The sequence below is a fragment of the Trichechus manatus genome, unplaced genomic scaffold, assembly GCF_000243295.1.
Source record: "Trichechus manatus latirostris isolate Lorelei unplaced genomic scaffold, TriManLat1.0 scaffold00005, whole genome shotgun sequence".
NCBI classification, from domain to species: Eukaryota; Metazoa; Chordata; class Mammalia; order Sirenia; family Trichechidae; genus Trichechus; species Trichechus manatus.
The window spans coordinates 27,683,918-27,701,077 of NW_004443941.1; the positions used below are offsets into that span (position 1 = coordinate 27,683,918).

Genomic DNA, 17,160 nt, shown 5'->3' on the forward strand with positions numbered 1-17,160 from the left:
GTTAACAACCCCACGACATGTCAACACTCTCCCTTCTCGACCTTGGGTTCCCTATTACCAGCTTTCCTGTCCCCTCCTGCCTTCTAGTCCTTGTCCCTGGGCTGTTGTGCCCCTTTAGTCTCGTTTTGTTTTATGGGGCTATCTAATCTTTGGCCAAAGGGTGAACCTCGGGAGTGACTTCATTTCTGAGCTAAAAGGGTGTCTGGCAGCCATACTCTCGGGGTTTCTCCAGTCTCTGTCAGAACAGTAAGTTGGGTCTTTTTTTGCGAGTTAGAATTTTGTTCTGCCTTTTTATCCAGCTCTGTCCGGGACTCTATTGTGATCCCTGTCAGAGCAGTCAGTGGTGGTAGCCGGGCACCATCTATAGTTGTACTGGACTCAGTCTGGTGCAGGCCGTGGTAGATGTGGTCCATTAGTTCATTGGACTAATCTTTCCCTTGTGTCTTTAGCTTGCTTCATTCTCCCTTGCTGCCAAAAGGGTGAGACCAGTGGAGTATCTTAGATGGCTGTTCACAGGCTTTTAAGACCCCAGACACTACTCATCAAAGTAGAATGTAGAACATTTTCTTTATAAACTATGTTATGCCAACTGAGCTAGATGTTCCCTGAGACCATGGTTCCCACAGCCCTCAGCCCAGCAATTGAATCCCTCAGGGAGTTTGGAGGTATCTATGGAGCTTCCATGACCCTGCCTTATACAAGTTGTGCTGGCTTCTATAGGGACACATTTTAAACAGGGGCTTGATTGTCAGGCTTGATTGGGCTGATCAGCCAGACTCGAAACCTGCAGACATCACTTCTGAATATACAGTGCAGTGTTTGAGTTTTCCATGGGAGACATGGTGGCTCTTCTGTGAACTTTGAGGTTCTAAATAATCAGTTCATTAAGACACTGTAATCTTTAGGGGAAGCTGCGTAGTCTAAATTGACAGTAGATATAAAAGCATATTAAGCATTCAGGCTGAAGAGGGAGGTAGAAACAGAGACGGGACTGTCAAACTAAAAATAACCTATAACCTGTTTATATTTGGCCATGGAGTGGGTTGTCTCTTTTAATTTTGACCAGCATATTTATCACTCCAACTGGTTTGCTTACACTGACAATGACATTAGTTTTATTCTTCAGTATTGAGTAATAACGGTAACTTCTAGTTACTGAATGCCTAGTATGTACCAGGTACTGTGATGAGCATTTTACAAGTCCATTCTATTTGATCTCTAAAGCCCAATGACAAAGTATTATTATTGTTTCAATTCCACAGAAAACCAAGGCATAGGGAGGTGCATGGATAGTAAGGGGCAGGGTGAGGATGGAACCAAAGTGCGGCAGGCATCACAGCCCCACACACCCTCACCTGCCACATACTGAGTTGGGTAACCTCTGGGAGGCCCCGTTTCCTGGGCAGGTATCAGTGCCACACGAACAAAAGCTGTTACTGCTGACTGACTGTGGAAAATGGGCACTCGGTTTCCCTACCTCTTAGCTTTGTTGGGGACAAAGGTCTTTGTCTCACAGGTAAATTACCCTCCAACTCTCTGCACCACACGTCTAGCCCAGGCCCAGCAAGGAACGGAGACAACAAGGTGGCTATTGAGGACTTATGGTCCTCCTTTGGGAAATCTCTGTTTAACACTTCTCTCTCTTCTCAGGCCTCTCCCTCTTGCTGTCTCCTGCAGAGGACGAGGATTAGCGGAGAATGTGCCAAGGAAAACATGAGGTATGACTCTAATACAATAAGGTTTATTTTTAAAACAAACACGTCAGGAGTTACATATCCGAACAAATGTGACCCCTTCTAAGTAGTCATTGTAGAAGGCGATAAACTTATTCCAACGATACTGCTGTTGCTTCACACAGCTTTGGAATTTTCCTTTTAGGATGGCACCCAGAGTCAATTTTTGAAACATGCTAAGGAGGATAGTTACTATTTCATGGTCACACCTTGGTTCTGATCAGCAGTGGTATTTAGTTTCCTCAGCTCTGGCCTCTATCTTATCCATCAGATTCAGCTTGAAGTGGCTTTTGGCCTTTTTCAGAAACAAAGTCCCTGCTAAAAGATGAGGATTTGTTTCTGAAATAACTACTAACATTATGTGTCAGGAACCTGGAGCCCTCGTGCCAAGGTGGCTCCTCCCACTGGACTGTTTAACTCATGCAGTGCTCAGACACAGGTCTGATCTTTTTTGGATTCAAATATAAGCAACATCATCCTGCATCATGTATGACTACAATAAAAATATGTGATGTCTTTCAGTGGTAGAGTTCAGAGAATTCAGAATGGGGTTTTGTCACTTTCTCTTGATTCTGGTTGATATGAAAGGGGAGAAAGAAGTGGGAAAGTCTTGACATGTTAACTCATTTTGAGCTGACTTCTCCAACTGTTTAAACCTCGCGATTGTGCTTCTTTTCAAGAAGGCGTAACAGGCTGTAAAGGCTGGACTTTGTACTCTGGAGCTATTTTACTAATTACACTATAAAGCTAATTAACTGCTGGGGGAAGTTTGGAATGTAGAATTGTATTGTTTTCTTCTCCAAGTAAAGATCCAATTTAGGATTTCAGGAATCACAGCCCTTGCTCTGCAGCTGATCATGATGTATGCATTCGCCCCTGAAAATAAAGCATCTCTAAATTTTCCCCCTCTTTCATTTGGGGAAGGATAAAAAAAAATTAAAGTCCACTCTAACCTGTGTTCTGGTTGGATTTTTCAGCTTCTGACTAGGAGACACCTTTCTTGTATAGATACTAAATCTGATTCTAAAACTGGTTCTGGTGGTCATGAAGTCAATCTTGGTGTGAGAGCAACTTCCCAGAGAGAAGTTAGGCAGCTTTAGAAATGGCATAGTTCTTCAAATCTCCTGAGCACTATTTAGAGCCCTGAAAAGTAATTTGCTCTGGGATCCTGGTGGCCAAGAAACCAAATGCAGCTCTTACATTCAGAGTAAGTCCCCCTGCAAAATAACCTGACATCGTGCCGCAGCATGGGGCTCACTCCTTCTGTACCTATGCATGATCGAAGGCCCGCAGACAGCACTGCCCTAAGCACTGGGGGTGCAGCAATGAATCAGGCAGAGAAAGCCCCTGACCTTCGGGAAATGCTCCTGGATCCTGAGGGTCTCATCAGCTTTGGGTGATTCCACATCGAAACAGACATGCTAAATGTTTGGAGAAGATACGCAAGACAGCAGGCCCTGCTAACATCATACTTCAATTTGATCTAAGTTTTCGGTCTGAGGGATTTAAAGAAAGCTTTAGTGAACTGATTTAGGCAGGTGTAAAAGGGTACCATGTACACTACGGGTAACAAAAGATTTAGAAAAGGGAGTGGAAAAGGTGGCCAAGTATTCCCAATGACACCGCTGACTTGGTTAAAGTACAGGAGAAGTACTTTTTAAAGTATTAGTTTACAAACGTAATAATGCATCATAGCACTCTTTCTCTACCTACCACAGAGGAATAAAACGTCATTCGCTTATATCTTAGTTTCTCTTAAATGAAGGACCTACGAGCCTCTTCAGAGCAGGAAGGATGTCTTCTTCATTTCTGTATTCCAAGTTGGGCCTGTGCTGCATGCGAACGCCATGCTGGGCAAATAAATGGCATGTGAGAGCCTCCTGTTTTAGAAACAGCTTCACTTTTTTAATGTAAAAAGGAGACTTAAACAAACTAAAATTGCAATTAAGAAAGAATCCGAGCAAACAGTCTACAGGTTACTTACAGGTTTGAAGAGACCACAGGCATAGAAGATCATGAATGATTTTGAATACACTGACTAACCAGGCCTTCAAAGCTGAGGTCCACTGAAGTCCTGCTAAAACTGATGTACATGGCCTAGACAATTTCAATGAGGCAGAGATCTAATATGTGGTAAATCTTTCAGTAAATGATTAAAGGCTTTTTAGCTAAAAATGAGAGAAATATTTATTGATTTGACTTGAAACTTGAATAAAACTTTTAGCTTCTAATAAATAAAACATCTGTTCTTAATCTATCTTTATTTAAAAAAAAAAAAAGAAGTTGAGACAAACGTTGCCATATAGGCCGACTCCTATCTCTATATAGTTACCTTAACAGCTGTGAAAGCAGACTGGACTACAGTTTTAAGACCTTTCTCGAAGTCCATTTTTGTTTTTATCCTATTCTATTTCTTGGACTAGGAAGCTTTGGCCTACTTATGAAGGTGAAAAGAGTCTTTCAAGTTTCTTTAACATACCAGAAAGAAATAGGCGATTGTGCAGGGCTCTGAGGAATTAGAAACACTACTGAGTTCTATCAACAGAAGTCTCATCAAACTGACAAGCACAGTGATGTCTGGCCAATTCTCACTGCATGCACAGAGGGCACAGCCTGTCAGCAACATCACTTCACACTTGTATTAAGCATCTATCTTAGGCCGATTATTAATCACTTCATGGATAGAAATACAAGAAAACATCCCATTTTCAACTTTAACTTTAAATGCACATCAAGGCTCACAGTCCCAAGGCACATCTATAGGCACGTGGAGAAATGTACAAAGAAATCATTTTGAAGATGTATAAATTGAGTCTAAAGGCAGACCAGAACAAAGAAAGGTCAAAGTGGCCCAAATTAGAAGGAAAACATATATTTTCCTTTAGAACTTGTAAAAGTAAGAAAACTTTGAGGTTTTCATATAAGGAATTACTATAAGGAATAGCCCCTATTAAGGAGAAACATTATTAATCATTAGCTAGTTGAAGATCCTCATGGAGAAGAAATGCAATCATAAGCCACTGGACTTCCCAGATTGGCATTTCTGCACCTACAGGAGATGTTCTGTCCTGCCACAGCCCAAGTGCTGTTAGGAATACTCTGCCAGCAGCCTCCAGAGGGTCTGCAGATTGACTATAGGTCTGCTTCCGTCTCCTCTCCTCAGGCCCTCCTGTAGAGGGGGTCTTTTCCCCCAACATTCATATTGTTGTTAGCTGTCACCGAGTCAGCCTCCAACTCATGGTGCCCTCCTGCACAACAGAATGAAACACTGCCTGGTCCTGTACCATCTTCATGATGGGTTGTGGATTGGACCATTGCGATCCACAGTTTTCACTGGCTGATTTTTGGAAGTACATCACCAGGCCTTTCTTCCTAGTTTGTCTTAGTCTGGAAGCTCCCCTGAAACCTGTTCAGCATTATAGCAATACATAAACCTCCACTAAACAGATGCGTAGTGGCTGCGTATAAGGTGTACTGGCTGGGAGTCAAACCCAAGTCTCCGCATGGAAGGCAACGTTCTACCACTGACCCACTAAGCCCTCCTTGCTCCTTGGCCATTACCAACACCAAAACCAAACCCAATGCCATCGAGTCAATTCCGACTTGTAGCGAGGTTTGGACCCCTGGACAGAAATAAGAGGCAAAAGGCATCATATGCTAATGGATTTTTCTGGAAACACTAATAAATGTGATGGCACTCAGACAGTTGTCCCAAAGTTAACTGGAACAACTTAAATTTCTGTTTACACAGCAGGGAACCTGAAAAGGATACTGGAGTGAGAAGAGAAGCTACTTATGGGAAAAGCAAGATGAGATGCTTCCTAGGGTGTAGGGTAAGACCTAAACAAACACTGTTTATTTTTATTATGATAACTTTAGGCTAGTTCCAAAGTTAGTACAGTGCACAACAACCAGAATGTTTTTTTTTCACCCTCTATGTAATAAACAGAAAAGCATCCTACTTCCCTTCCTATGCCTTTAGATCACTTCTCCTTCCTTTCATTTAAATCATACTTGCAGTATGTGTGACAAGTGGGGCTGCAACATAGGGGCCACAGTAAGTGACAGGTGTGAAGAATGTGCAGGAGGCATATAAGATCTCTTTCCTACCAGAGTATGTCCTGATTATAAATGTCACGTACTGTTTCTAGGAATCAGAAGATCATGCACAATAAACTCATGTACTCCTCAAATGGGATTAGCCTCTAAATGTAAACAAAAAACTGAGTCCAGGGGTGTGAAAGGGGAGAAGCTCTGAGGTCTGTGGGTGAGGCACCGACACGACACAGTACACACAAACCCTCAGAGAGTGTGCTGTCTCCATCAGGATCACAGTAAGGAGACTGAAGCAGCCACAGACTAGTTTAAGGTGAGAGCAGGCAGGATGAGGTATTACCCCAAACTGAAGCATTATCTAAAACATTTTTGCCCTTCAAAGTCTCAGCGCTGAGATGCTATATCCAGACCTTTCTTTTGCAGAAAAGCAGGGGTTTTATTTAAAGTGAGATACTAGAATCGATTTGATGCATGCTACTCAGATCAGCTGCAATCTGTGTTAAAAGAGCTGTAACTCTACTGAACCAATATACATCTGCATTCTGTTTTACCAATTATAAAGTACTTTTCTCACATTTGTATATTTTGTCACTTAATTTTCATAGCACTTTTGTGAAGCATGGGACAATACTCTTTTTCCCATCTTACAGATGAGGAAACTGAGCTAGGGGTACGTCCTACCACCAGATACATAGCTAGAAGGTGACAGACCGGGGATCATAACCCTTTGGCACCATGGTAGGGTCTCTTTCCAGCATGCAGAAGTTTTTAATTTTAAGAAAAATACATTGGAAAAACAGCAATGAAAAATGTTTCAATGAAGATGCTAGTATGATAACATTATGGTTTAAAAATGCACATTAAATTCCACATGCTGTATGTTCAAGGATGTTGAACTGAATATTTACTGTTTGGTTCCTGAGCTGAGTCGCATACACAACGATCAACAGATGTTCCAAAGAGATACTATTTATATGTATCGCTAGGAAAAGACCATTTTGATGGAGTTAGTAGTAAAGAGAAATCTAAGCAAAAAGTAACACTGTATAATAGATTGACTTAATATAAGGAATAGACAACACCCCTATTAAGGAGAAATATTATTAATCATTTGCTAGTTGAAGATCACCATGGAGAAGAAATGCAATTATAACATCACAGCCAAATAAGCGTGAGCCAGCATGACTCTGTACGAAAGCTCCATACAGCTAACACCAAATATTAACCAGACAGATGTTCAACCTGCAAGAAAATCATTTTTCATGTACCATCTATAATGGTACTTATTTTCACAGATCCTTAAAGACACAAGACACTTAACGATACTTAAAAGATACTCTAAATGACCTGTAGACATGTAATCAGAATGTCTTAATTTTGTTCCATGTGATAACTACCCTCCAAATAACTATCATCAAAAATAACCAAGATTTGAAAAAAACTGTTTAACTGAGAAAGATGCACTGATTCAGGAATTTCCAGCAAACAAACATGACTCTAGATATCTGACTTCAAATATTTTCTAAAATAACACATGGTTACAGATAAATAAAAGGAGCCCTGGTGGCACAACCGTTAAGTGCTTGGCTGCTAACTGAAAGGTTGGTGGTTTGAACCCGCCCAGTGGCTCTGTGTGAGAAAGACCTAGTGATCTGCTTCCATAAAGATTAGTCTAGAAAACTCTATGGGGCAGTTCTACTCTGTTACATCAGGTTGCTATGAGTCAGAATCGACTTGACAGCACCTAACAACAACAAATAAAGAAATACTTGCCAAATCACAATTTTCAAAAAAATATTCTATGTACTGAGTGATACTCATTACTTGGCCAACACAAGATTTGCTTAATTAAGATCAGTCCTGTTTAATAGAATAGCTTGATCAGGGTACACACCTGAGCACCATGAGTTCCAGAGTCAACAGGTATGATGCAGCAGCTATATGAGCTTGAAGATCCCATAAATTAAACTAAGGAAGGATCTTTATGGTCAAAGTAGTACTCTTTCTTAATAAATAGTATTTTAACATGAATGACTGAATACCTGGACATGGTGAGATTCTGCTGAAATGCCCCCCTTCTGGAGGCTGCTAGTCCAGCCCAGCGCACCAGTAAAAGCACCACTGGCCACAAACATTAGAGCAAGAGTGATGTGCTCAGGGCGAGCATCCACAGGGACACAATGAGTGCACGTAGTGTAAGGGCTGTTGGTGTACTTATCTCCCGTCTCCTGGGAGTCACAGAAAAAAGATCTCATTGAAGCACTAAAACAATTTTTGCTTTGGAAAGTTCTAGAAAGGCATGTAGCCAGAGATAAGGCCATGAGAAGCTTTAAGACAGTCCTATCTCGCATAATGATATGTGTCATGACTGAGGTATCTGCTGTTTTACAAGGAACCATACATCAAATCTGTTATCATACATTAGAATTCCCACCAGACCTCTTATCTCCACCTGATTTATACTCAAGTCATCTTCTGATTCTTGTTCCTCATTCTATAAGGCATAGTTACAGTCCAAAAGACTATGAAAATAAAATATAAATTTGCATGTATTTGTGTAGGAAGCTAGAACAGAGAAAAGTAGGGAACCAGAAGATGTTACATTAAACTGATTAGGTAATTACTACTCAGTTTCTATCTAGTACAAGGATGAGTTCCCTAATGATGGGTATTATAATTAATTAGACAAAGCTGTTCATCAGTCCTACTATTAATTATGTCTGCATTACACATTCTATTAGTACACATAATATGAGGCCCTCATACATCAAAAGAGAGGCATTATCATCACACATTAGTGACTTGACAATTTAGCTGAAAAGAACACAAATTCTCTAAGTAGAAGACTTCTTTTAGTAGCATAGTCACTTTCACTTCTCTTGTAAGAAAAATGGATAGGTGAAAGCAAGAAGCTTTTGTTTAGGGGCTTTATCACTAAAAAAAGACATTAGATTAGAGAAGGGTCTGAGGTTTATAGAGATCTACCTTTGACTAATTAGGAAGACTGTTTACCCAGGGGACCTGCAGTGTGGCGAGGTCAGCTCTTGTAGACTGGGGTGAGGCAGTTGGTGCACTCTAACAGTTAGCACACATGATTCTGGGAACAGGTAATCTAGGTTAGCAAGGAGCAGCCTTCAGAGACAGCCTAAAACAGGAAACAGTGCAAGCATTGGTCCCAATGAAAAAAACAAGTGGGCGCTTTAAGACATAAAAAAGGATGGGTGTTTCCATGCTTTTCCTTTTCTAAAGTGATCTTTGGATGGTGACGAAGGTTCTGCCACTGAGATACAGCCTGTTCCTGCTTGTATGTGATCGCATCACCGTGGGTCGGTGCCCTTAGACAGAGACCAGGCTGACTGGAGCCAGGACCTCTTAACTGAGAAGAGAACAAGCCTGAAAAGCCTAAGGGAGCAAACTGGAGAGTCAGATAAGGAATTCCTATATCAGTCTTGTACTGAACTTGACTTTATATGCTTGGACATAAGGGGTCCTAGATAAGAAAAGATAAAGGCCAATCTAACAAGGCTGCCTGCAAAGCAAGACTGATGCAGACAGAAGGGGTTTCATGGCTGTTTCAACAATACAACAACATGCATGAAGTATTATGGTGAACCAGTGGGCGAACACAGCACAGTCAGTGCTCACCAAATGTTAAGTCTCCCCAGCGTGTCCCCTGAAGGTAACTCATGGGTTTATATGATACAATTATACACGCATCATTCTGGAGTGGGGGGACTTGTGGAGGGAGATGTAACATCAATGACATTTCCATTATGCCATTTTCAGCTTGTATGAACCACAAATTAGAGAAAGCGCCTACAATCTAATTTAAAATCCAAATCACAAATTTGGACCAAATCCATATTCCCTCTGCATCCCCTCCCCCCTTCACTAAAGCAGAATGTGCAGTCTAAATGCTGCAGAAACCAGAATAGGAGATATGAAGGCAAAAAAAAAAAAAAAAAAGAAACCAAAAGGAAAGGACCCAGAATACTATGATCTGCAGGTCTCTTTCTATAATTCTGAATTTGTCAAACTGGTTTTACGAGAAATGCATGATATAGTATTACCATATGGAAACAAATCTACAAATTAAGTAACTCACTAATTATGAATTTACTAACTAAGCTGGAAAACAGAAGAGGAACTTATCTACACAAAACAATCTGAGAATTTTCAACACACGACAGATTTGCTGCTAGAGTTTTGCTCTGAAGGTAACCAATTCTCAGGCCTCCTGGGACCTGGTTTCCCAAGTATGATCCAGGGCTGCTGAAGCGTCCCTAGCTGACTTTAATATCAATGTTTTCATATTTAAACAGTTAAAAAAATAGTGGCTGTGCTTTTATTCTCCACTGGCTTGAAATGTTAACCTAGTTGTGATCACCTCTCATTTTCATCTCACCAAAGGCAGCACGATTTTCATACAGATTTGGGTCAGCTCTTTGAAATGGGAAGTGACGGTGAACTGGGCCTTGATACATTTCTGGCTTCCCTTTGGAGCTACAAAGCTTACGAGCATTAGAGCAGAACCCAGTGTCCCAGTCACTAAAAGGCAGGGTGACCATATGTCTTGGTTTCCTTGGGGCACTCCTGGTTGTTTCATCCTAATTATTGATAGCCCCAATTTCACTATCGAAAAACATCATGATTTGAAGAATAAATCATATATATGGTTACTGTTATCAGAAGAAGAGAATTTAGCTTTCAAAACATAACTTGTAATGTTCCCTTGGCCGTTACATTGAGAAAGTCTAGCTGTGTATAATTCCTGAGGGCAGAAATTGTTTTTAAAATACCTTTCCATCTCTTATATATGAACACGCACAGTAAGACTCAGAGAAGTAGCCTAGGCCAGATGTCACAAGACAAAAAGGAGGCGGAGCTGTGCTGATAAGCTTGAGTTAAGGCAAGGCCAAGATGCACCTGGGCGCAACTCACAGCTCATCTATTGAAAGTGCCAAAGCTATGGCCAGAAGATCTCTCCTCATTTCACAGGTGTCACCCCAAATATGTGCAATGATTTTCATCTGCCAAGTATACAAAGTCTCTAACAATAAATGCACAACACCTAATTTGCCTAATTTTTCATCTGCTACTCTGATCATAGGTTCACTACCGGATTGAGATATGTCATTGTCTTTCACTTGACTTTATGAGTTTTACTGGATACAAAAGCAATAAAAGACAGTGAGAGCCTGGGGAACAGGGACTTAGCCTTTATTAGAGTTGCCAGCTGTCTCAGACTTGCCTTCTGGACTCCAGAACAACATCTGACTTATGTCTACAGGACTGTTTTTGTACGGACGTCAGGGGCTAATATACATTTGTCCTCTGCTTACAAGATGAATCACTAAAGGTCACAAGATGGAGAGGGCTGCCAGTTATTCAAGCCTCACTTTGTGCCCCCAGGCCCTCAAAATGGACAACTACACAGTTTAAAGGGGATCAATTAAGTGTCAGCAGAAGAAAAACCAAGAGATTAAACTGGTATTTCATATTATTAATTGATCTCAAGGAAGCAGCAAGCTTTATATACTAAGGATACTCTAGTATGAGACATGGTGTTTCCATCTGGGGGGAAAAACATTGTAAATATACAATGGAGAAAGAGGATTTGATATTGAAAATCCTGAAATAGCAAAGGAGCCCAATAGAACATGACAAGCTCCACAACATCATGTCATTCTCAAAGAGCATTTCTTAAACTCTGCCTGACGCTACTATTTTGAGTTTGTTTGGATGTCAACCAGAAAAACTAATTTCAAAAATATTAACTGATTTAAGTAACCAGCTGTCATTGCAGATTTAGTGGCCACTGGTAGAGATGAAGGATTTTTTTCTTGGTCTTACCTATGCAGTAGGGACAACACTGGCCCTTTCTCAAAACGGGTCTTTCACAGGATACTGAAGGGCAAGACTCAGAGAAACAGCTAATTACGCTATCCATGCATACACAGCTGGTACAAACGTCAGGCTTCCAGGACTCAGCTGCCAGGAATATATCCCCTTCATCATTTTTGCAGTAACTAGGCACGCTGTCATTATGGGATGAAGAAGGCTGAAGAGGTTCATCTGGAAAAACGAACATACAGGTCAGCAGGGAAATGAAGATGCTGCAGGCCACCAACTGTGCAACATACAGAGTTTCATTCTGTTTTATAAAAAGTGCACCCAGTTACTACGGCTTTGGGTGCCTCCTTTAAAAAATGACTTCAATTCTGCTAGTTGCTTACCCAACATCTACTCTACCCTTCTTCCTTAGCTTAATAAAACCCTGATTTTATTGGGGTGGTCCCAGGACTTCCATCACAATGGCTGTAAGTCAATCAAAACAATCCTGCTCCTGCTTTCCCAGTCTCCTTTGCAAGTAGGGGGGGGAGGGGGAGGAGTACATCACCTGGTTGTGGACAATTGCATCTAATAGCTAATAAGGGAAAGGCTGGAGAAGCCCTGGTGGGGCAGTGGTTAAAGCAATTGACTACTAACCAAAAGGCTGGCGGTTCAAAACCACCAGTGACTCCAAGGGAGAAAGATGTGGCAGTCTGCTTCCATACACGTTTACAGCCTTGGAAACCCTCTTGGGTTGCTATGAGTCTGAATCGACCCAACAGCAGTAGGTTTGGTTTTTTGGTGGGTATTGCTACCATCCTTCCATATTCTTCCTGCCTTAAATGTGAGTGTGTTGCGTGTAGATGTAATATCCTTTTTATACTTGTAAGAGAAAGGCCAAGTTGAACTTGATTATCACCGAGCCACTAAATCAATGCTCAAAAACATCTGCTCCAAACTTCTTGTAGTTTATGTAAATAAACTTCTGTTTGAAAACTCTAGGTGGATTTTCTCTTACTTGTAGCCACATTCAATCCAACTAACCAACATTCAAAAAGATTTTCATTGTACCAGACTATCAGAAAACACCTATACTCAGAACAGGAGAAAAACGTAGAACAGAATTCAAATTCACGTAAAAAGACCAGACTTAATGGCCTCACAGAGTCTGAAAGAACCCCGGAAACTACAGCCCCTGGACACTCTGTTAACCCAGAACTGAAACCATTCCCGAAGTCCACTTTTCAGACAAAGATAAGACAGGCCTATAAAACAAAAATTAAATACACGTGAGGAACGTGCTTCTTAGTTCAATCAAATATACAAGACCAAATGGACAACTCCTGTCCAAAGGGAGGACAAGAAGGCAAGAAGGGACAGGAACTGGATGAACGGACACAGGGAACCCGGGGCAGAAAGTGGGAGGGTGCTGTCACATTGTGGGGATTGCAACCAATACCACAAAAAATATATGCATGAACTTTCGAATGAGAAAAAATTATCTTGAGCTGTAAACTCTCACCTAAATCACAATTTAAAAAAACCCCCAATATTTAACATTCTAATGTTCAGGCATTCACATTAATGGCTGAAAGATGATGGGAAATCTAAATCACTCATAAGGATGCACACACAGAGAAATCACCTGCAAGTCATCTGTGTCTTTGCTACTCAGAGGGTCCCCAGATCGAGTTACAACTTGAAAAGAACATCACCAGAAAACCCAAATATCTCTTTCGGTTTTGGTACTGACTGAAATTACATGAAAACTGTAGCCCCAAGTAGAAATATGACTAGGATACAACAGAGGAAAATGTGTGAGGTTCCTAGTTTACAAGTGTCACAATCTCCCTGATGTTAAGAAAGCACTTCCAACCACCTTCACCACCTACGAGTCTACAAACAGCCATGATGGTCCTACCTAGAAAACCTCTAACAGAACCACATTTTCTTATCTGAGGAAATGGATACATGATCCAAACAGTTATCATTGCTGCTCTCAGAATCAACTTTGTGAACTCTACTTTAAGCCACAATACAGAGATAACTAGGATTGACATGGAGTTAACACAGAGATACCCAAGCTTTAAATGTCACATTCTCCCTCTATCAACCTTATGAATATACCACACAGCCAGCAAGTTTGATTTGACAAGAACAATCCCTTTGAGGCCAAGAGACTTACTTCATTCTGGCCTGACTTGAGGAACAGAGGGAAGTCAGCATAATGGAGCCTGCCCTCACCCTCTCCTTTAAGCTGTGTAACCAGATTTCCTCTACTGGTCCCCAAGGCAGCCGAGAAAAGTGAAAGAACAGTCACTGGTTCCAGTGCTCCAAATGTGCTCTAGGTTCTACTTCAGGCATGGTTCCACAGATCACATCCACATGGGTTAAAGCTAGTACGATGGAACTACTTTCTCAATGACATTTTTGGAGTCAGGAACTACTTTCTCAATGACCTTTTTGAAGTCATCCATGTCTAGGCGTAACTTCTTTAAGAGATTGACCAATGCTAACTTTTGCTTTGGCTGGAAATAAGGACAACTCACTCTTGTCAACACTCTACCACCACCACCACCACCATCAAGAGTTGTTGAGTCAACTCTGACTCATGGCAACCTCATGAGTGTCAGAGCAGAACTGTGCTCCACAGGGTTTTCAATGACTGATTTTTTGAAAGTAGATCACCAGGCCTTTCTTCCGAGGTGCCTCTGGGTGGACCTGAACCTCCAATGGTTCGGTTAGCAGCTGTCTTAGGCTGGGTTCTCTAGAGAAGCAAAACCGGTGAAGGGTGTGTGTGTGTGTGTGTGTGTGTGTGTGTGTGTGTGTGTGTTGTGTGTGTTGTGTGTGTTGTGTGTGTTGTGTGTGTGCATGTATATATATGTATACACACACACACATATTTATCTGAAGGAAATGGCTCACAAGGCTGCAGAGGCTGGCAAATTCCAAGTCCGTGTGTCAGGCGTCAGGCTGGAGGCTTCTGACTCATGTAGCTGCAGGGGCTGACAAACCCAAGATTGGCAGGCCAGATGGCAGGCTGCTGGTTCACGGACTGCGGAGGCGAATGAATCCAAGATCAACAGGTAAGACAGCACACTGCTGGCTCACAGGATGCAGAGGCTGACGAATTCCAAGATCAGCAGGCAATACGGCAGACCACCGGCTCAAGTCCCAAGAACTAGAGGTCAGATGAGGACGAGTTGTATGCAGGATCCAGAGCAAGCAATCAAACTTTGCCAGAACGTCCATGTATGTATATTGGATGCAGGACAAACCCCTGAGGAAACTCCCCTTACAAACGATTGGCTGATCACATCATGGAGGATGACTACACCATTACATAACTGCCAAACTACCCCATCACATAACTGCCAAACCACTGAGAATCTTGGTCCAGCCAAGTTGACACACAAACTTAACCATCACAGCCACCAAGCATGTTAACCATTTGCAACATCCAGAGATCTTGTCAACACTAAGCTCTGCAAATTACTGCGAAGTTTCTGTGGGTTTCAATATCCTAGGTCTTGCGCGCAACATCAAACCTTGTGCCTAAAAATTTAGAAGATGAGACAGGGACAGCAGTGAAGTTATGACACGACAGCTGAAATGAATGTCCTAGAGTCTGAAGGTCTCTTCCTGAGGCCTGGAAATGACCCCAGAGGATGATGAGATATGCTGGCAGTGATGGACTGAGCGTTAAAGCTGAGATCCAGAGTTACAGGTCTTATTCCATCAGCAGGAGGCTCCTAACTGGACCTTGGCTAAAAATGTCATTTGGGAATCCTGTCCATGGTATCTTCTTTCTTTGGGTCTCTCCATTTTTCCTGCTTCAGAGATTCCTTTTTTATACTTTTGCTTTCAAATATTTACTTCGTTATTTTATCTTTACCAGTTCTTTTGCTGGTGTTCACTCATTCTTTCTTTTTTCTTTTCTACCTCCCTCTCTCCTTTTTGCTCTACTTTTTTCTAATTCCAGGAAATAAACAATGAAATTGTTTTGCTTGCAGGGATTCTCCATCTTTCTTCATGAATCCTGTTCCCTTACCAGTTTGAGGCTTTCATACCTTGCTCTAAACCAGGCCAGAGAGAGGGAACACTGAAGGAGAGAAAGAGTGACAAGGCATCCTAGGGGATATAAGCACTTGGAGGGACACAACTCTTTAGAAGCTGCTATTGTGTTGTACATATATACCAGCTTTGACCTATTTTAGAATGCAAGTATCCTAAGATTATAAATGGTATTTTTCTAGATGTGTGATATACCAATTACCAATGTTACTGCTGAAATTCACTGTGAAGACACTGATGTTCTAAGTTTTAAGATTTTTTATCTCTTTTATTGCAGAAATACAACTATGAATGCAAAGTTCAAAAAGATCAGTCACAGGATGGGTAACTGATTTTATAACATAGATTCTAGATATGTTTATTCACAGATGTAAAAGTAACCTTCAGAATACTGATATATAAAAGTCCTAATGCTTAAGATGAGGCAAATCATTGAAGTATCTCTCAGGTTTATGTAAAAAAAAATGCCACCCAGGCTTAAGCTTATAAATGAGAAATCTAAGCCAGGCACAAGACGGGTTGCTCGCTCTTGTTCTAAAGGACGAGGGAGGAATGCCCACGCCCTTCTCTGCTAGAACATGCAGTGCCTCTGCACGTGCCCACAAGAGACTCCTGGTTCTAAGAAACTGTGTCTTAGAGGGCACCCTCATGAGTCCCATCTCCATGTAGCTCTGATTCCGTCTGTGCTGGACCTCTGAGTCCAGTCAAGTGAACTGTCAATGACCTTGGGCCAACAGTTGTGAAGAAGTCCCTTCCTCATTGCCCCTCCCCTAATTATCTCCTGTGTATTCATCCCTCAGACACCTCCCAGTTCATTCAAGGCTTCCTGTGTTACATGCTCTTATAAATCCTCCCTTTCAAGGTTATCATTATTTACCTAATGGGGAATATCCGATTATTTGGCTCTTCTTTTGGATTACTGCTCCATAAGGTTGGAGTTATGTCTGTTTTCACTAACCTCAGGATCCCCATGGCTCAATGCAGGCATTCCGTAAGTATTTGTAAAGTGACCATCTAATGGAGATAAATTCGTTACCTCAGTGAACAGGCCACTCAAAGTGGTTTCTACCAGAAGTATGTGAATAGAGTCATGGGTATATACTGACATCAGCAGAGTTTGGAATTGAATAAAATTGTAATAATAATAAAAAATATAGAGGGGGATAGATACCTTGGATCCTAAAAATGTAATACGTTTGAACTATTTCTTATGTTGCACTGATGTTGCACCAGTTAAGCTTCTCAGGTTAACATGGCCGCTAATGACACCAGAGATTGTGTAACAAGATGATACTCTACACCTGGGCTGCAGTGCATACTGACAACAGAAATACAGTACTGTGGCTATCACTATGAGTTCATCTGATACAATCCGAAGAATACTATCAGCATGAATCTATGAAGAATTTGGAAACTGACTATGCTGGATATAATAACAGAACAATAAACTATGTCCAGCCAGTTA

At 41.4% G+C, this 17,160-nt stretch overlaps 1 protein-coding gene across 1 annotated transcript in view; it reads right to left on the minus strand.

Moving 5' to 3' along the window:
• The window catches only part of CRIM1 (cysteine rich transmembrane BMP regulator 1), a 262,328-nt gene that overhangs the window by 20,258 nt on the left and 224,910 nt on the right, over positions 1-17,160 (minus strand). The window contains exon 13 of the mRNA XM_004369565.2: positions 11,643-11,864. Coding sequence (XP_004369622.1) covers positions 11,643-11,864 — 222 coding nt within the window. The remainder of the gene's footprint in view (positions 1-11,642; positions 11,865-17,160) is intronic.